This window comes from Dermacentor silvarum, chromosome 9 (genome assembly GCF_013339745.2).
Source record: "Dermacentor silvarum isolate Dsil-2018 chromosome 9, BIME_Dsil_1.4, whole genome shotgun sequence".
Classification (NCBI taxonomy): domain Eukaryota; kingdom Metazoa; phylum Arthropoda; class Arachnida; order Ixodida; family Ixodidae; genus Dermacentor; species Dermacentor silvarum.
The window spans coordinates 89,094,401-89,116,148 of record NC_051162.1 but is presented as its reverse complement, the minus strand read 5'-3'; the positions used below and the strand labels follow the sequence as shown (position 1 = coordinate 89,116,148).

The window sequence follows — 21,748 nt, the reverse complement described above, 5'->3', positions numbered from 1 at the left end:
ACTGCCGCATCCATCGCATCGGTCGGACGGCCGCAGCCAATGACAGCACCGCTAGCGTGTACGTCATGGTCACGTGGCATACCCGGTGGGGCGGGGCCTACGAACAATCGCTAGTCGAGACGTTGGCCTCTTTTCACCGCTGACGGCGACGCAAAGATCGGACACAATTTGTTTCCGAGACGAAATAACTTTTACGATAACGTAACCTTGAAAGTCTGCACGCTCTAAAACGTTGTGCGAAATAGTAAATAGTTGGCGCGATTTAGACTCGGAAGTGGTCAGTGCAGACGCAGCAATCGTCGATGCGAAGCGCCTCGCCTGACTGGCGTGCTTTCTCATAGCTAACAACGGCGTCGGGAAAACTATTCTTACTTTCACTTAGTAGCGGCCGACATAAATGTTCAGACGTTGATTGTGCGGATGAATATAAGCGCTTTATTTCGAGTTTTGCAGAGATCGCCAACTGGCCTGACAGTACCAGAGCGTTTCCGAATTTCTCACCCAACCAAAATGAGGCCGCTGTGGCGGGGATCTTACCTGTGACCTCGTTCTTACCTGCTATGAATATTAAACGTCTTTTTTCACAAAAATCTACAAATGAGTTGCTCTAAGAACATGCACAAATTATTGGCTGTAGGCATTACGATCACAGTAAAAATTATGCGCATTCCACGCACATGTTTGAAGCAAAGATTACGTACGTGAAGCGAGTAATTAGGTTGACTAACGTTGCACGTTGGGCTTGTTAGTATAACATGATGGAGGCAAAAGGCGTAGCGCACCAGAAACAGGACACAAGAGGAAGAGCACAGACAACACACGCCACACGTGTGTGTTGTCTGTGTTCTTCCTCTTGTGTCCTGTTTCTGATGCGCTACACCTTTTGCCTCCATAAGAATAATGAGGTTCTACAAAGCAAGATGTATTGCGGACATTTGGGTTTATTTTCTGCCTGTGCAACGTGTATTCTCCCGCAATGTGTATGTTTGTGTGCCGCACAGGCCACAACTTTATTTTCATGCAATGTTTGTTAATGCACTACACCACTCATAAGCTATGCCGGAATGCAAACAGCATTTCATGCGAGCGCACATTGTACTGTGCAGGTTCACGCTGACAATATGGTCGGGTTGAAGAAATTTTTTTATTTTTGTCGAGAGAAGGTCTGTGAGGACAGGTTTGTGCACGTAAACAGACCGCCAATGGCACATACGATCGTTCAAGGAATGGACACTACCGAATGACTTAACCCCAATGCGCCAAGAAAGGGTTGATCCAATACTTAAAAAGAAATCACAGAAGCCGCAGTGATGGAATGCAGCCCATCAAACTTACTGTCAAACATGGTATCGTACGCCTAACATTCAAGCTTTGGCTGCAATACTTGCACAATTTGGTCAAATATTTCCATGTTGGGTAATTAGAGGGTTCAACTTTGCCTGATTGTGTGGTTGCGAAGAATTGACAGGACAGGCAAGAAGTGGCGCGTGCACAAATGTTCACAGCGTGAATGGAGGGGATGTTGTAGTCTGCTTCCTCTGGTTTTAAAATGTAGCTAATATCCCGTCGAGGCGGCCTATTCTTTTATTGGCGTGATAAAAAAACGGTATCACGGCTTTTGCGGGAAAGCAAGCACGTCGGAATTTATTCGCGCACACATCGAAAACGTCTGCGAAATGTGGAATCTGAGAGCATTTGATGAAACTGGTGTTCATGAGTGTTGCCGAAACTACCAAATTGACAGATGCTACAGAGATAAATTCAAAGTTATGAAAAATATACAACAATATATACATAAAATCACAATTTATTTCACAAGAAACACGTCAGAAGCATCATGAAAACGCTGTGCAGAAAGCGTACAAGCACGGCATTACATTAAGTTACATTACAAAGTTACAAACATTACAAACAGTTACAAACATTACATTAAGTTTTCGCAAACTATAAACTTCATTGTTGCAGTGAGCAATGAGCGGTTTAATATGCAACGGGTCGTGGTTACAGCTTCACGTGGTCTCACTTTTTAAAGATGCCAGTCATTTATGCACTCTGATCACTCACGAAGACTGCTGTTGAAAAAAAAAGAGGGGGTAGAGAATTTCCGGTTGTAAAATCAGTGAACACATCTCTGCTCGTCAATAGTCACAGCGCGTGTCATGCTGCTGTTCCAAGAGAAGTAACGTTTTATCCGCGTGTTCTTGCGGCCACGTCATGGGCACCCATTTCATCAATGGGCACCTAGGTAAGAATTGAAGGGCTTTTGGTTGTGATGAGGCTGCGTCCGCGGATTTCACGTATGCTTCGTCAAAACTTTGCAGCGTTCATTTCACTTCACAACACTGTGTCCCCTCATCCCTGTTCGGGTACTTTTCGCAAATGCGCTAGACAAGCTCCACAGCTTGGACAAACGAAGGAGGTACTCTTCATTTGAATGCAGTCCTCGTCGAAGATGTTGTGGTAGTTTTTTGGCAAATGAAAATGCCCCTAAGTTCGCCGCTCATTTCAACTCCTACTCAGGCCTTCCTAGGGAGAAAAAGAATGGTAAAAATGCCAGGTTACTAAAATTTGAAAACCCTATTGAGGTAGACGTAGAGAACTAATGTAACGTGCTCAGCGATTTAAACGCCATGCTCAAAGCGTATGATTGTCGGGTGTTGTTGCGCCTCTGGTGGGCGTTGCAGACACCGAACTGATGTATTTTGACATGACACTAAAGCGAGAGTATTTGCAATGCACTACGAGTGCACACGAACCAGCGCTCACGGGTGTCAAAAAGAAAGTGCTGGCCACCATGCATTTTGAGTATCGTGTTTCAATCGCTGAGCAGTGTTCGAGCGCGGACCTTCCTACGTTAAAATAGGGGCAAATTCACGATGCGGTGCGAAGTAAATTTCAAGAAGGACTACACAAGCTGAATTACAGGGTGTACCAGCTATTTATTATGAACAATGCTTTAATAACACGTTCTACGCGAATAAAGCGTAATACGTGTTTAAAGGACTTCATGTTGTTTTGAGCAACGTTTTTAGGTGGTTCCGAGGTCAGTTGAGAAATTGAGGATTATTTTAGTTCATCACATGCAATTAGTTCATTGAAAGTAATTACACAACTTCTTAATGGTTTTGCCATTAGCTAATATGTAAATTAGAGAGGTTAAATTAGAGTAATCAGTAGCGTAAAATGTTTCTAGCTATATTCTAGTGCACCTTCAGATGGCAGGAGAGGCCCCACCCAGATGACCGATGCGGGTAACGGACTGCCTCCGCGACCAGAGAAATATTCCCGCTGATGTGACTCAGCCTAGTTTGAAGCGCGGGCTCTCATTTTCTCCGTCGGCGGGGTCACCGGCCGTCCGGCTCATGACGTCAGTTATATTGCTCGCCAGTTGGTGGAGGTGGTGTGCCTCCGCCTCTTGCAGCTGCCTTCTAAATTGCAGAAGGCAACTGCCTTATAAAGTTGAACCCCACTATAGGTACACATCGCAAGCTTATTTTTGCGATGAAAGAGAAAGAGCGTGAGGTATAAACAATAACCTGCGACTACGCGTTGTGCGCCGTACCATATTAAACAGTCCCAGGGGAAAACTAGTTCTCTTACTTGGCCAAGCGGTGACAATCGAGGATTATAGCTGAGTGGGTTTACGGGCCAGCGGGCAGCTCGCTCGCTTATCTCCTCTCCCCAGCGGAGCGCGCGCAGCGGACAAGTGTTTTCGCAAAATAAACATAGGGACCACCGCTAGCACACTCAGCAGTTTGCATGTCGTCAGGGTCGTCTTCAAATGCGTCGCAGGTAATATCAAACCGTACAACTAAAACAACGATGTATTTTCATTAATTACATGTAGCCTAATTAAAGTACCCTTGGTTGATATGCATTTCACAGTAACCCAAGCCTTGCTTCCACAGGTGGCGAAGCAAAGCGATCACTCGACCGACAGTAACTTCGACCTCTTTCGCTAGGTGGCGCAGCAAAGCACTATGATCGACCGAAACGCATCTACGAGATTTGGAGCAGCCGCCTGTTATTGACAACTTTGTATGGGAAGGGTGCAACAGAATGGCCGGGTCAAGGAAAGGCGGAGGCGTAGGCGTACTAATTAGGCGAGGTCTGAAGTGGCGAAGGGTAAACGAGACATGTAAAGAGCATTTATGGATTAGTGGTACATGGCAAGGTAAAAGGACGTGGCTGGGAGTAGCTTACCTATGGACAGGTAGTGATAGCAGGGAAAAAAATAAGGAATTGGTCGATTGCATTAGAAGCGATATTAATGAGTTCAGTAACTCGGGCCAGGTGATATTAGTGGGAGATATGAACGCGCACATGGACGATTTAGACGGATATACTGATTACAACGGCTCTCTAGTTCTGGATTTGTGTGATGAACAGAACCTTATAGTAGTTAACAGGGAGAATAAGTGTCATGGACAGGTAACGTGGCAATGCGGAAACAGGCAGTCATGTATCGACTACGCCTTAGTCTCAGAAATGGTCTACGAACAACTGGACCAAATGATAATAGACGAAAATGGAAAAAATAGCCTGGGAAGCGATCATAGACGTTTAGCATTAAAGTTTGGGAGAGATACCAGCGCAGAACATGAACCAATAGCCTCAGAGTTTTTAAAAATGAATGACGAGCAAATAACAGAGATCGCAAACAACATAGAGAAGAAAATTGAGGCTTTTCCTACAGCAGTCTGGGAATATAAGGAACTGGTGGAGGTTATGCAGCATGAAATAAGACGGACACGGCCAGTACCATTGTTGGATTGGAAAGAGGAAACCACGTAAGTGGTGGAACAAGGAAATTAAACAAGCTATAGAAGAGCGTAAGAGGCATCTAGGGTTCATCGAGAAGCCAAAAAGTTGGGATTACAAGAAGAAGAGGTGCTCCTTAGATGGAATACATACCGAGAAAAGAAAAGGGTTGCGAGTGAGCTCGTGCAAGAGAAAATTAAATGCGCAAGTGAACGTTAGGTGCATAACATTCACAAAAGAGACAAAGGCGCCCCAAAAAGATTCTGGAACCATATAAAAGCACTCGGAGCTCCAACTAGAAACTCGCAAACGGCTATAAGGGATGAAGACGGTAACGTCTATGAAGGCGATGGTGCGCTGCGGTACATCACAGACGCTATCAGGCATAACTTCGGTACGAGAAAAAGCGTAGTTCAGACAACAGATCCAGCAACAACAGAGAGGCCTGAGAGATCAAAATTCAGCATAGAAAGCTTTTATTGGAAAAAGGCAGCAGAAAATGTCCCTAACAACACGGCAGCAGGACCCGATGAAATCCCAATACAGCTAATCAAAAACCTCGGTCCAAAAAGCAAGGCACTGCTGACTAATGCCATAGAGCAAGTGATTAGAACAAAGAATATTCCCGTTGGATGGCGTGAAAGCAAGATGAATCTTATCTACATAGGCAAAGGAGATAAGGATAAGACGAGCTCGTACAGGCCAGTTACAGTAACGTCGGTGATATATAGAATGGCAATGCAAGCCATAAATTAGAACTGTCGAAGTGGGTGGAGGAAAACGGTGTATTGGGGGAACTACAGAATGGGTTCAGGCCAGGCAGACGCTTAGAAGACAATATGTTTGTACTAACTCAGTGCATAGAGATTTCAGTAGCTCAGAAAAGACCTTTATGGATAGCATTTCTAGATATTAAAGGAGCTTATGACAACGTAGACAGGGAATTGTTGTGGGATATTCTTCAATACGAAGGCATAGATGACGATTTCGTGGAGCTGCTGAGGGAGATATATCGAGACAACCAAGTACAAGTGGCATGGGAAGGCCGAAAAGGAAATGAAATGGTGGGAATTCACCAAGGATTGAAGCAAGGATGCCCTCTGTCACCATTGTTATTCACGCTTTACGTCAAGGGCATAGAAAGACGACTGGAAAACAGCGAATTAGGTTTTGATTTATCCTACATGCGTAATGGACAAATGGTGCAACAGAAGATCCCTGGACTGATGTACGCAGACGACATTGTGCTACTAGCGGACAATAAAAAAGATTTACAGATACTTGCGAATATCTGTGGGAACGCAGCGACAAATCTAGGCCTTAAGTTTAGCACAGAGAAATCAGGGATTATGATCTTTAATGAGCACACGAGTAACTTCGTGGTGTCAATTCAACAGCAAGTAATACCCATAGTGAAGCAATATAAGTACCTCGGCGTACACATAAACGAAGGAAAGAATTACTCAAGCAACCACCAAGATAATCTGAAAATAAAGGGGAAGCGGAATGCAGCATTAATGAAACACAGAGCACTGTGGGGCCACAATAAGTATGAGGTGGTGCGTGGAATCTGGAAAGGAGTAATGGTGCCAGCGCTAACATTCGCAAATGCCATTATATGCTTAAAATCGGATATATTGGCGGGTTTGGAAGTTAACCAAAGATCAGTAGGCCGGTTGGCTTTGGGAGCACACGGTAATACGACAAATGAGGCAGTGCATGGAGACATGGGTTGGGCCTCTTTTGAAGTCAGAGAAGCACAAAGCAAAATTAGTTTTGAAGAAAGGCTCAGGAACATGGATGAAAATAAATGGGCGGCTAAAGTGCACAAGTATCTCTACATGAAAAGCGTGGACACAGAATGGAGGAAGAGGTCAAGGAAGTTGGCAACCAAATACAGGATAATCGAAACTGTAAATAGACAACCAGGGGTCATCAGAAAGAAAGTGAGAGAAATAGAGACCGTGAATTGGATGCAAAGAATGGAAACGAAAAGGACAATGGAGATTTACAAGAATGAGAAGAAAGAAATTAGAAGGGAAAATCTGTACGATAACACAAAGGGCAGTGCGTTGCTATTTGAGGCTCGAGCCGGTTGCCTAAGGACGAAAACATATCGGAACAAATATTCGGAACTAGATGAGACATGTGTATGCTGCAGTAAAGATCCAGAAACCACTCAGCACATCCTGATGGAATGCGACGGGATCCACCCAGCGAGAACCGTAGGTAACGTGCAACTCCCAGAAGCGCTTGGGTTTAAAGTGGAAGGAAACATAAACAGATCAGCCGTAGAGATCAGCAAGAGACGATTAGAGTACTGGTGGAAAAAAAGTAGGGAAAAGATGGATGCGACCTGATCTCTTAAAATCATAGGCAGCGGTACAAGGAAAATTTTTGAAAAAGAAAAATAATGATAGGTATACAAAAATGCTAGATAAAGAACATGTATAGTATACCTTATTAAATCAAGCAGGCTAGGTGACTATTTGTCGCCGCCCCGTTTCAAAGGGGATGCCAATAAATCATCATCATCATCATCATCATCGACAGAACGAAGTATCGCCGTGCTTAAGATTTTCCTTTCTTGCTGCGCTCCGCTGCCGTCTCCGCTCACACCGTTGACCCGTAAAGCCGCTCAGATATAATTCTCTAATAGAGAGCTTTATCGAGTCTTGTATTCGCGTAAACGCAGGTGGACTAGGCGTTTTACCGGAGGGGTAAACGTGAGCGGCCTGCGTGCTGCAACCACCTGGTGGCGTCGAGCTCAGTCAGGCACACACAGCTATAATGTTGCAGTGACCAAGTGTAGTTCGCTTTGCTCCTGGTGTAAATTTTCGGCAGCAACTCGATTACACCGCTGCCGAAAATGTACGCCAGCAGCGAAGTAGAACACAGTTTACTGCAACATTAGCTGCGTGTTTGACTGAGCTCTGAGCCACCAGATGCTGCACCATGCAGGCCGCTCACGTTTACGCCTCCGCCCCTCCGGGAAAACGCCCAGCCCACCTTTGTTTACCCGAATACCGGGCACGCTAAAGCTAATTCAGCACGTCTTTTTACACGACGCGCCGACAGCTCCCAAAGATAATTGCATACCAATACAAAAAGAATGCGTGCTGCCCTGAGCAACAAGTAGATGATAAACAGCGTGATTTCTCACTTAATGTTTGATGGCAATGACATGCCGTGTTTCTCGCTCGCATGAGCGTACAGTCAGTTGTATTTGCCAAATTTCGTGGGCATTACTTCTCGAAAAATAAACACGCTATGTAATTGTGCTTTTGGCCGGTAACCTATACCTTTCTCATTCCTGATAAAAAAACAGCTTCACCACTGTAACGTAACCCGCCGGGGTAGCTCAGTCAGCGAAAGCGCTGCGCTGCTGAGCTCGAGATCGCGGGATCGAATCCCGGCCACGGCGGCCGCATTTCGATGGAGGCGAAATGCAAAAACGCCCGTGTGCTTGCGTTGTAGTGCACGTTAAAGAACCCCAGGTGGTCAAAATTAATCCGGAGCCCTCCACTACGGCGTGCCTCATAATCAGAACTGGTTTTGGCACGTAAAACCCCAGAAAGAAGAAGGCCACTGTAACGTAGGAATAAATCTGTGTCATGATTGTCAATGTAAGGTTTCCGGAACTATTAATATCACTTTCCTGAAATGTTAATTTTCACATACAGACAGTTTTCAGGAGGGCACCACCATGTCTGGAAAGCGGCGTTATATATCAATATGCTGGTGTCAGCGAGCGGTTGCAATTTCAATGCCAATCACGTGGTACAATACGCAGCTGGCGACAAATAACTTCAGTACGAAGTGGACAACTGTATCGCTAATATTTTGGCAGGCGAAAGGCAATCAAGACAGTTGATCATTCCACTATACTATTCACGAATTCTGTAATAGTTATCGCAATCCAAAGCATCGGGCATGAATTCTAGTACGTTCGTCAGGCTGAAACGGCGAACGTGTACGTCGTCTATGCATGACTAAATAGATGAGATACAATACTAAACTGTATTAACAAATATAATCGCCAAATAAAGGTGTTACAAACTTTTTATATACTTTTATAGCAGCTGCAAAGGTTATTTTCCTGTAACAAAGCTGACTTTCCTCAATAACGGCACCCCGTCAAGGCTCTCCTGGAACGCCGACGCAATAACAGAGAATATGGCACGTATCGCAACTTTAGACAACCCTCTGACGCTAATACCAAGGTAAATATACCTGGTAGCGAAGCTTCCATGGAAGCCCATACGTTCAAAACACGGCGGTTCATCGGCGGTTCATCGGGTTTAGCGCCATCTGTGTGAGGAGGGAACCCTTCCGATGGATGAAAAAATAATGCGAAATCATATCCGTCAAAAACAGAAGTGACGTCATTTTGTTCTAGAAGGCGCGAAGTTTGTTTTCGGAGGACTGCCATTAGAGCTGTATATTCGAATGCCCCTCCATTCGACTTGATGGGCGTTCCGAGCTTTCAGCGCGGAAAGCGATGCAGGAAAAGTTCAGCCGTACGGGTGTCGAAATCGCATCGCTGCTCGGAACATACTTTCTTTGGAGGCCGACGAACGCTTTGGGCGAAGACTGCTCCTCCTGCGCTGTCGCTCGAAAACAACTAAAGTAAACAAATATCTGGCGGGCGCAACTCACTAGTTTTGACTGCACAGGTTAAAAAACAATGAAACTACCCACGTCACCAAATTCAGGCAAACGTCGACAAGCAAAACAACACATGTGAGGCGGGCGTATTGTAACAGGTGAACTTTACGATTGCTCCTTTCTGCACACTCCAAGAGCTGCATTGCATTGCAAGTGATAGCGGCGTCCACGCTCACCGCTATCGATGGGCGCTGTTACGGTGGGCGCTGAAAAAGGTATTTATTGATAATGATCAAGTAAAATAGGCTTATTTTTCCACCATGTGTATATAAAATAGATTGGGAAATTTATTTTCGTTGAATGAATCTAACTGTGTCTCGCTTTATTTTAAAAAAGCGCGTTTTTCTTTTCTAGTGTGTATTCCCACCAAACATAGTCGCGCTTAATCGCTGCTCCCATAACCACCCTTGATGATGTCGATGACATGTCGTTCTGAACCGCTTTTCGCCCGAAGCTTCGCGACCTATTTGGATTGACCTTGCTAATACCAGCATCGTCATTCTAAACGTGTACACATTTCCGTACTGACCGTTGCGGAACTTGTGGCTAAACGCCAGGGCCACAACATACAGTGCTAAAATACGACAAATAACCATCAGCTACATGCCGTCCAGCGCGGTGGCTCATGCTCAAGTAGTTGCATGCGTATAGACTAGTATCACGAGCATTCTTTCTGACAGAAAAATCATCGGCGAGGACGACAGAACACTTTAGGCCAGGGTAGAAAAGAACGAATAAAGTCTGAAAATGCTTGTTTTACAATTACAACGGAGACAGTTGTTGAAGGCACTGGGAACACTATCATAACATGCTAATCTTTTTCCCCACGATCTCTTTTTTCACAAGCGGCTTTCTCAAGACATTAAACAGACTCGAAACTGTGTTTATATGACAGTACTGCACATCGCATGAAACACCTTCCTGTTCAATGTGGCTTTCAAGTCTAATACTGGCATTTACAATTTTTTTACCATTATGCCCTAAATTCCGGCCAACTGAAAGTGCTTTATTTTAATTTGTGCCATCATTATTTACTGTCATGAGAAAAAGCACCACTATTAGCATTAAAAACTCGATTCAACCTAAAAAAATTTGCCAACGTGACAACGGGAAAGACCCATATGCAGACCGTTATTTCAAGCATTGTATGCTGCACTGTAAAATAATTTACACCCCTAAAAGAGAAAAAGGGTGTAAATGTGTCTATAACTCACACCCTTAGGGTGTGATTTATATAAGTAACACCCTAAGGGTGTGAGTTATAGACACATTTACACGCTTTTTCACTTTTAGGGGTGTAAATTATTTTACAGTGTGTACTTTGTGCAGTCTAAACATCCAAACAATAAAATTCTTACCTAGCTGATGTCGGGCGCACCCCAACATCGTTTCAATTGAGAAAATCGGGACTGTCTGGGCCTGCGGCGGAGGAATCAGATTCGGGCGGCGTCAGGACATATACGGTGGAATTATCATCCCCGACAGATTCTTCGGCTGTAATGAAAATAAGACGGTGGTTCATTGGGGAGGTCTGATCATCGCTAAACACTTGGCATGTTGCATCTGGCTGGTCACAATCGCTTGCAAAAATCTGTTTATATTTGATTACGACAATGAAAATTTCCCAAGAAAGGCTGGCGAGACGAAGTGGGATGAATCATCCTATGGCGCCCTGTTCAAACCGGGTTCTTGCTTTGCCTTGCCTACGCTATCCCGTTCAATACAAGTCGCGAGGTGCGAGCAGCGGTGGTCGGAGCCTTTCTCCATCGGTAGCACTCTGGACGCCCCTCAAGTTCAGCCACATGACGAACTTAGCCATCGTGTCAGTTCTGATTGGCTCACGTGGGGCGGCTTTAGGCCTCTGCTATTGACTAGAGAACGCCAACACGGCGGGATTCGAACGACGTCATCCAATTTGACCGCGTCTACGATAGCCCCCCCCCCCCCCCCAGGTCATCCTGACAGAGCTAACGGGTGAGAGAGAGAGAAAGAAAGTAAAGGAAAGACAAGGAGGTTAGCCAGTGTAAATACCGGCTTGCTACCCTGTACTGGGGAAAGGAAATAAAAAGTTATAGAAGAAACAAAAAAAAATGTCACAGTTTCGCCCTAAGGGCGAAGCAATGAATGCTATAACAACACAGCAATGTCATACGAAGTAAGGTGAGCGGCTTTGGTAGCAATATGAATTGTAGTAAACATGAGCTGATTAAGTAAGCGGGTGTGCTGCGGCGTAAGTAGACCGACATGAAGAGAGACTCGATGACCACGAGAAGGCGCGTGTGAAAAGGTGGTGTTGATGAGAAGCGCTTCCCGTGGGCAGCGCGTGCGAAGGGACACACCTGTAGCGCTGCACTGCCGATCCGGGCAGCATTGCATGTGTAGCGTGCGTTGGAAAATGTGGCCCGACTATTACTAACTGAATGAACAAGCGTGGTGTGAGCGCGCACAAACAAACATGATTAGATCACACTGAATGACTGCAGACAACGACTGTCAAAACACTGGCAGAAAGCGCATACGCCGCAGCGGGCGAAGATAAAGCTTTAGGCGAAGGTGCGTTTCAACGCTTTCATCGCTTCAACGGAAACTGAGCGGCGAATGCACAGCGCATAGAAAAGTCAGAGCCGTGTGGAGATAAGAGACCGTGCGGGCGAGCGACGAGCGCGTTTGTTGGCAGAGTAGAAGTGCGACACCCCCCCCGCTCCCTCCGGCGCTGACTTCCCGCTTCTTTGCTTGCGCGTGGGACATTGAGTGCGTTCGCTCTCCGTGATAGCGCGCGTCTCCGCACGCTCCCGCTCGGGCATACGGCGCGCGGCGAACATTTTATCTATACGGAACCTCATGGCGAAGGCGACGGCAGAAATCCGGTTGAAGTGTCCATATAATTTCTACCGGAATAAAAAATTGGAGTAAGAAAATTCGCGCAATAAAGCGAACCCTACGCGCTCCAACGTTCAAAGCCGGTCGCACAATTCACAAGCCCTTAAGAAATTCACCAGAGCCCTTAAGGCCTTGAGTGCCGAAGCCCGTCTAGACCAGTGTCCTAAAACTTTTCCTCTGTGAGGGGCTAACGGGTGAACCACTTTAGAAAAGTGTCGAGGGCGCTTTGTCGTTCTAGAAACGGCACATCAACATACGTGATTTCCGTATGTCTGATTTCTGCCACAGTTGTTCGTAAATGTAGCGAACCGACGACACCAGCTGACCGGGAAGCAGCTATACGGGCACACCACGAAGACGCATGCCGTGCTTAGCGCGGAAAGCCGAGCTCGTATGCGGCATGCGAGTGTCTTATCAGCTTCACGATAACGACACTACGAAATCGATTTAAAGACAGTACGAAATCGCGGTGGTTGATGCGCGTTTGAATGCAAAAGCAAAAACACCTAGTACTCAGGAGCGTCGCACGTTAGTGTCCCTATATCGACTTGGAAAATTGAAATGCGGATGATCTACTGTCTGACGTCTCAGTGGAGCCAGCGTAAACGGGGACCTTCGGCGCGCTTTGACGTGGCCGGCGCGAGCTAATAGAACATAGTGACAAAGCTAGTAGTGCTGGTTCCTTACTTAGTAAGCTTCTCGCAGCGTTATCTACACACATCCACCCCTAATCACACGCTAAGCTACGCCCACTCAATCGCCGACGCATCAAGAAAAAAAAGTGAATCTGCGCACACTTGAATCATGCCCGCCGTAGCATTGGTGACGGCAACTACACCGACCACACACTGACGTTCATAGCTGAACGTGATGGTGCAAATAAGCAAGTTTCTAACGATAATGCAGCTTTGCAACAAGGTATAGTAAAGCATCGGAAATCTGCGTCCCAAGCCTGATTTGAGCAGCAACAACAAATTTATCGCTACTATAGGCCCACCTGCAAGCGATCAGATAGAGTCCACGGCGAGGAACACTGTGAACACACGAGGAACACATGGCAATCGGCCGCTTCCGAGTGATAGCGAAATAAATGACTAAGATAAAGACGCACTGATCCTGATATATTTTGCAAGAGGAATAGTTAGACAGCTTAGAATATATTTCCTGCCACCGTACTACATGCACCGTATACGGTGCTTGCCCCGTTTGGACGAGCTGAATTGAGCTTCTGAAGTGCTTACTTGTACTCTTAAGTTGTGACCAAAGCTTCGTCCAACCAGTCACTGTTTATGATATCCGCCGAAACAGAAGTTCACTAAGCCGCACCGGCGTAAGGCAAATCCATTTTAAACTCGGAAGTAACGGATAGGGTTGAGGCAAGCAACTTGCGCGCTACCACGTGATCAAACATGGAGGCGCCCACGTACGGGACTGCCGTGAAAAGGATCAATACCGGGTCAAATTTTCGGTGAGTCGGGCGTCGCCGGCATGACGCATCAGACTTCGCCAACCACTGGGTGGATCGCTGCAAACGCCGGGCTACTTCCGTGCTTTATATAGTGCGCGTGTGACTGCATGGCGAAGGCATGCTAGCAGACCGATGGGAACTTATGACCATCGTATATTGACCAATGGACGGGGCTTGACCTGTTGGCGTCACGTGAATGACCTTGCCAGCGTTACGGCGTGGAAAGAAAAAACCGAAAATGCCCGAAGGCTGCAAGCGATTGTTTATGTTTTATCGAAGGTGGTTCGAGGCCCTTCAAGATTCTACCACACCTGACAAGTGGAGCTCGGGCGGGGTTCCCTCACTTGGCTCGGACACTAATTGTATTAAGTCCACCCGTTACAAACGGTTCATTAGCCACAAATTATCATCATCATCATTCTGGTATCAAGGCTAAGTGCTGAGCGAGTGGGTACACATGTTTAACTGAGACGTAGACGGGCGATATAAGTGCGGAGGCAAGATATTAGATGTACACAGGGCGACTAATTCCAAGCCTAGTAAAGCGAATTTCTATCCCGCAGGAGCATCAAACAAATTTAATTACAAGGCTAGGTTCGCAGCAAGACTGCAAAAAGCAACGTACCTTCTACCTTGAAATGGCATTGCTGGCACCTGTCCTAGCCACGAAGGCGCTTCACTAATTTCACCGGTGGGTATGCAAATAAAAAATGAATTCTGGGATTTCAAGTTGCGCATTTACCAAGTCTGCGAACTGCAGCAGAGATACTTGTCATGCAGCACACGCAGCAAAGCTTTGCAAACGCAAAGTGTAGGTCCAATGCCTTTACATCAGCATACGCTAGCTTTTGGCCCAGACACTACGGTCACTTGGGTCTTCATATAAGCTATGCCGCTAAGCTTGAACGGAATACTATACTTCTTACAGCCATCAGAGTTGGAAACACTTCGCTTTATCAAAAATGCATCTTACGGGAAGACTGGTCAGATTCGTCGGAGATCTCCAAGACGGGTCCTGCGTTGTCGTCCGGCGCGTTGCCCATAAGCAGTGCACGAACCTTAGCCGTATGTTCTCGGGCACTGGCAAATGCGAATCCGAGCTTGTCGAAATGACCTTCCAGTATTTCTCCGGGGTTTTTTCGCAGCACGCAGTAGAGAGCGGCAGTGACACGCAACTCGCAGCGCGTCACCGCGTGAACGAACAGGTACGGCAAGGAGCGCTGAACGCACATACAGATGACGTCGTGCTCCACTTGCGTTTCAGCTGGACGCGTGGCCATGACACAGGCGTAGATGACACCTCCACTCTCAGTCGCAGCGCTTTTGGTATGGCCGCCCGGATACTGCAAGGTGGTTTCTAATCGCTCGTGCAAAATGAAGCGGCTGGTCAGGGGCGCAGCTGGAGTGGCGGCAGTGGCGAGACGATACGAAAACCATGATTGTAGCACTTGCTGTTTCGCGAGGACGCAATATAGCCAGGCAACGAGGAAGATACGGGTCTCGTACGCGTCGAAAGCTTCCAGGGCATGTCGGATCGAGCGGATTGCCTGCGGCTGCGTAAGACCCTTCAAGTCTGGTAGCCACCAGATAGCGGTTTCTTCCAGGGACTGCAATTCTTCCATGGACAGTCGGATGAGTGCTCCGCAAAGCACGTCCAAATCTCTTTGGGTCATCGCAGATGCTGAAAAGGGCTAGGGGCAAAGTTTCTAGAGCATTAGCATCGACCGTCGATAGTATGACCCGGCTCTGCCACAATTCCTCGTTGACGTATCGGTTGGGGCTCCGGTGCTACGCAGTACTTCTCTGTTATGGGAGGATCGAAGCTTGCCTGCAGTGATTCCAGTCGAGGCTGCAGCGTAATGACTGCACCGGGCGACAGCAGCACCACAGCACAGTAAAATGTTATCACGGGTGTGGCAGGTTATCGGCGTTTTCTCGCGCTGGCTTTCGTAGCGCCCTCTAAAATGGTGCATTCCAGAAATACCCGTACCGCGAGGTATTTCTTTTCTTCAAATATGGTTGGGACGTTCTTTATAGCATACTTACCTCAAATAAAGAAGAAAAAAAGAAAGACAAAAGGCTCCATAAACGAAGCTGAAAAAGCGAGAAAGTTTCTCAAGAAGACAACCTATTGAACCAACACAAAATCACGTTGCCCTCTACTGTCATTCTCGGTAATTCTGTACATATAAGCGGCTCGGCGTGAGCTGGCGCCTGGTAGCAGAAAAAGCGACTGCTCTTGTGGCGGTTGCAAGACAGAAAGCAAGCGGCAAATTCTGCGTCACACCATGCTTGTTGATTTCGATAATATGCTTATGCTCACCATTATACGACCGTAAACTAATTGGGCCACTAATTTGCTATCGCAAACAATGATTCGCCTTCCGGGCGAAGCAGCACATTTCTTTTAATGAAAAACAAGACACAACTTCATTTCATTCCAGGAATACAACATTGCTTGCTAATTTTATATACATACCGCGAGAAGAAAAAAGAAACCACCCTCGTTCACTGATTATTAACAAAAAATATCACTTTTTTAGCGACCACTAAAAAAAATGAGGGCGTTGACGCCGCTATCAATTGCAATACAATGCAACTGTGCAATGCACCTCTTGTTAGTGTTCGGAAAGGCGCGCTCACGTAAGATGAACTGCTACTATACGGCCCCGTCACTTGTTGCGTTGTTTACTTGCCAAAGTTTGAATTCTGGCGGCGGTGTGTTTGCGAGGTGTATTTCATCGTAGGTCACCATGCTGAGTCAAAAGTTGTGAGTTAGTATACCGCCAGATATTTGTTCAATCAGCTGCCTTCGTGCGGCTGCGCTGGCCGATGGGCTTGAAGTCTCAACACCCACAGCTTTCTTTGACCCGCAACGAAACAATGTTGCGCGGATGGGTGCGATTACGACACCGGCAGACTGGCGTTTCGCTACATTGGTTATCCGCGAAAAGCTCTAAGCACACATCGTGTCGAATTTCCTGCCATTTGAAACTATACTGCTCTAAATACAGGCCACCAAAGTAAATTTCGCGCCTTTGACAACAGAAAGACGTCACTTACTATTTGGCGAATATGACGTCACTTTATTTTTGTTCCACCGGAAGTGTTCCCTCGTCCCACAGATGGCGCTAAGCCCTGAGATGGCGCTAAGGATGCCCTCTGTCACCATTGTTGTTCACGCTTTACGTCAAGGGCATAGAAAGACGACTGGAAAACAGCGAATTAGGTTTTGATTTATCCTACATGCGTAATGGACAAATGGTGCAACAGAAGATCCCTGGACTGATGTACGCAGACGACATTGTGCTACTAGCGGACAATAAAAAAGATTTACAGATACTTGCGAATATCTGTGGGAACGCAGCGACAAATCTAGGCCTTAAGTTTAGCACAGAGAAATCAGGGATTATGATCTTTAATGAGCACACGAGTAACTTCGTGGTGTCAATTCAACAGCAAGTAATACCCATAGTGAAGCAATATAAGTACCTCGGCGTACACATAAACGAAGGAAAGAATTACTCAAGCAACCACCAAGATAATCTGAAAATAAAGGGGAAGCGGAATGCAGCATTAATGAAACACAGAGCACTGTGGGGCCACAATAAGTATGAGGTGGTGCGTGGAATCTGGAAAGGAGTAATGGTGCCAGCGCTAACATTCGCAAATGCCATTATATGCTTAAAATCGGATATATTGGCGGGTTTGGAAGTTAACCAAAGATCAGTAGGCCGGTTGGCTTTGGGAGCACACGGTAATACGACAAATGAGGCAGTGCATGGAGACATGGGTTGGGCCTCTTTTGAAGTCAGAGAAGCACAAAGCAAAATTAGTTTTGAAGAAAGGCTCAGGAACATGGATGAAAATAAATGGGCGGCTAAAGTGCACAAGTATCTCTACATGAAAAGCGTGGACACAGAATGGAGGAAGAGGTCAAGGAAGTTGGCAACCAAGTACAGGATAATCGAAACTGTAAATAGACAACCAGGGGTCATCAGAAAGAAAGTGAGAGAAATAGAGACCGTGAATTGGATGCAAAGAATGGAAACGAAAAGGACAATGGAGATTTACAATAATGAGAAGAAAGAAATTAGAAGGGAAAATCTGTACGATAACACAAAGGGCAGTGCCTTGCTATTTGAGGCTCGAGCCGGTTGCCTAAGGACGAAAACATATCGGAACAAATATTCGGAATTAGATGAGACATGTGTATGCTGCAGTAGAGATCCAGAGACCACTCAGCACATCCTAATGGAATGCGACGGGATCCACCCAGCGAGAACCGTAGGTAACGTGCAACTCCCAGAAGCGCTTGGGTTTAAAGTGGAGGGAAACATAAACAGATCAGCCGTAGAGATCAGCAAGAGACGATTGGAGTACTGGTGGAAAAAAAGTAGGGAAAAGATGGATGCGACCTGATCTCTTAAAATCATAGGCAGCGGTACAAGGTAAATTTTTGAAAAAGAAAAATAATGATAGGTATACAAAAATGCAAGATAAAGAACATGTATAGTATACCTGATTAAATCAAGCAGGCTAGGTGACCATTTGTCGCCGCCCCGTTTCAAAGGGGATGCCAATAAATCATCATCATCATCATCATCACCACGGTAAACCGCCATTTTTTTAATGTATGGACTCCTCTACCAGGTAGCTTACCTTGGTGCAGATATGGGTGTCGCTCGCGCGTCTCCCTTCGCACACCGTGTCGGCAAAAGAGAGATGGGGGAACTTTATTGTACGAAATGGCTTGGGTGTATAAGCTTTTGGTGCAAAAATAATAGTTGCAATTTCCTCATTCAAAAGGGAGGTGACACCAACGCCTATGTACGTCGGCGCTTATATGAATGAGGCCCCGCCGCGGCTTGAAGCCACTGGCAAGTCTAATTCCTCTCCCTGCCCCCTCCCCCAATAAATGTTGCCGAGAAGGGAGCAGACACGCTAGCAATGATGGCGTTTTGCTTTGGTGTAGCAGGCATTTCATTGCACCAAGGTTGCAATATGGGTCATCAGGTGGTACATCGAAATCCCTCTGTCCTGTCAAAGACACTACGTGGGTGTGACCGACAAATCTATAAATAAGCACACATAATGATTTCGAAAATATTCCTCACTATGAGCATTTCGAATGATCCTTATGTCAAAGGATTCAATGATGCTTTTGTGATGGCTTCTGAACGTGAGGGCGAAAACGCAAGCACACATCTGTAGTGTAACCAATACATAACGAAATTGTTCATTTGCACGGAAACCATCGAAGATGCTGCCACTGATACGCATGTAGAACTTGGGCGGTGAGCATTACTTTTGCGCATGGGTTATATATTACCCATCTTTGGCCTGATAATAAAAAAAATAAATCAGGACTTCCCGCGTATCATAGCAAGTCGTTGCATGGGCGTCCTTCAAGCGTCTACATTGTCGGACACTTTATTGTAAGAGTACCGTGTAAAAGAAAACGCTCTTGTATCGAATTTTACGTGTACGTTAAAAAAACGTAGATGGTAAAAATCTATCTGTGGTACCCCTGTAGGGTGTGCCACATAATTAGATCTTGTTTTCAGCGTGTAGTGACCCACATTTTAAATTTCATTTAACATAGGCGATGTCGACGTTCGCGGAGAATTGAAGGTACCGAAAGATAATAAACTGAAACACCGATACTTTCCTTTTGCGTGGAAGCTAAAGAACTGCCTTTTCAGACTCTCTTCTCGTCCGATTTCGCGAGAACGCTTGACATGGATCAACCTACGCATTCACGTTCTGCAGGGATGCCATCATGTGCATGGGGTCGCTCGCTCGTGCGGATTCCCTGACCGAATTTCAAGGATTCTTATTTCACATTTCATTGACTGGCTCCATAATATAGAGCTTTGGAATCGTTTCCGTGGGTGTGTTACTGTATCATTTGTGGATCACCGGGTTAACGGAGGCGTAAACGTAAGTGGCCGGGTTGATGGCGCCAACTGGTGGCGCAGAATTCGACCCTACTCTACTCGTATACTATACGGTACACGTTATGGCGTCTCCTCGCAAGGTACGAACCTCTGCTGAAGCGAATCGTAGAACTACGCGCGTGGCTGCAACCAGGCGGTGGCGCAGAGCTCGACCAGACAAAGAGTTTTGATTGCAGTAACCAAGTGTATTCTATTTCGCTGCTGGTATATGTTTTAGACAGCGACACAATCGTGGATACTTCGCATTTTTTAATGTTTCGACAGCGGAGCTCTTTAAGCCGTGCATAATGTGTCAGCTGAATCATAAAATGTGGGCCGATCGTGGTGGCAGTGCAGAAAGGGTCCAAGCGCAATGGCGCAGACCCATGTGAACTATAGCGACACTGAGCATGGCTAAGTCTAGCTAAGCATGGTTGGGATTACTTAAGCTTAGGCAGTCATCGACAGGCAATTGATAGCCAATCCTCCCTATGGTTACAAACACTGCATTTGAGATGGTAACAAACTTCCTTGTATTGCAGCCTTAGAATCGTACAGAAAATGAATATCCACTGTCTGAACACTCATGAAACACGAAAACGTCGACATAAGGCTTTGCGATTAGATTTAGCTTAGCAGGATGGCGCTACCGGCGTCCGGTAACCCGGTATTGCACAAACGCCACTGATGTACCGGAACACTGGACACCCTAACCCTGTAATATTACGTGTTCCTGTAGTATATCTCAGTTGTCTTACTGTGTACCATGTGGCTATTTTGATGTATCATTCTCGAGTATATTTAAATGGGTAGCGTTTTAAACCAGTTAATATGTCGCGATACTGGGGAGTTTTTACAGTGTAAAATTTCAGTATCGGGAACTTTACTCGACAACCAGGTTTATGTTAGTACCACTATGTCTGTGAAACAATCGTCAATCAAAGAGAATAACTCATTACGTTTATTTTGATACGCTCCTAATATTTGTAAAAAATACAGAAACTGGTTTCAAGTCTGCGTACACGGACAGTAGTATTACTCGTTTCTTCATTAAAGATCATAATTCCTGATTTCTTTGTGCTAGACTTAAGGCCTAGATTTGTCGCTGCGTTGCCAGATATTCGCAAGATTGGGATATTTTTCTTAATTCATCGCCATCTGTTGGCAGTTATAAGAAGTCTCTCTCGGCCACCATTATAGTTGGGTGAGTCGCACCGCCGGTGTACGCACGCGAAGCAGTGTCAACGTTGGTCCCTACGCCCGCTCGGGCTAACATGCGGCATTTTCGGACCGCACAGAGCCGCTCTACTTTTTGGTGGTGCTCGGGAACATTATGCCAGCCGATTGCTGTGTGCCATGTTGTAAGCAGAGAGGAGTTCGCGACGGGGACGAGTGAAAGGTGAGCAGACTTGCTCGCGTGCGCATCCTTAGCGGCTTCATCAGTGCGCGCCTGATGTCTGTGTGCCTACCTTCTCTTACAGGTCTCCAATATTTTCTTTCTGAAGAACAAATACTGAAAAAAGTGGATTATAGCTATTATACGTGACGAAGAAGCTTTTTTCACCGTCAAGAAGTTCACAAAACTTTGTGCGGGAGACTTCACCGAAGAAAACTACTTGTCAAACGTCGCATGAAAGAACCGTCGTTTCCTGAAGCAAGACGTCGTGCCTGGCGCCTTCGCGTTTTCTCCACCATGGCCTCCACAAAAAAAAATGACCTAGAAATCGGCAACCGCGCAACCTTGCCAACGCTGTTGCCACGGCGATTCCTAATCAACCACCACGGAAATCAGCGACCTCAACAGTTGCGCCAAATCTGCCGAACCGGCGCACGCATTTGGTTACAAAGAGTAAACACCACGGAAGATGAGCTCAGGTTCCCGTAAAGAGGCGCTAAAAGTAAGGGCGAATGCCAGGGCGTGTGTTTTGGGCCGTATTCATAGCAGATCACTTTCGGAAACACTTTCATATTTCATTAGACGAGGGTTCGAAATGTTCGGTCAGCCTATGGGCCCACCAGGGTGCGTCACACT

General features: G+C 46.1%; 1 protein-coding gene across 5 annotated transcripts in view; it reads right to left on the bottom strand.

Annotated features, from left to right (window-relative positions):
• Positions 1-15,605, bottom strand: part of LOC125940407 (uncharacterized) — a 53,835-nt gene extending 38,230 nt beyond the window's left edge. For 3 of the 5 annotated variants that reach the window (XM_049656525.1, XM_049656528.1, XM_049656529.1), the window contains exon 1: positions 14,751-15,605. In XM_049656525.1, coding sequence (XP_049512482.1) covers positions 14,751-15,450 — 700 coding nt within the window. In that variant the 5' untranslated portion in view covers positions 15,451-15,605. Of the gene's footprint in view, positions 1-10,787; positions 10,924-14,750 lie in introns of all 5 variants that reach the window. The other 2 variants (XM_049656526.1, XM_049656527.1) reach the window with 1 other exon arrangement.
• Between the last annotated feature and the right edge of the window lie 6,143 nt (positions 15,606-21,748).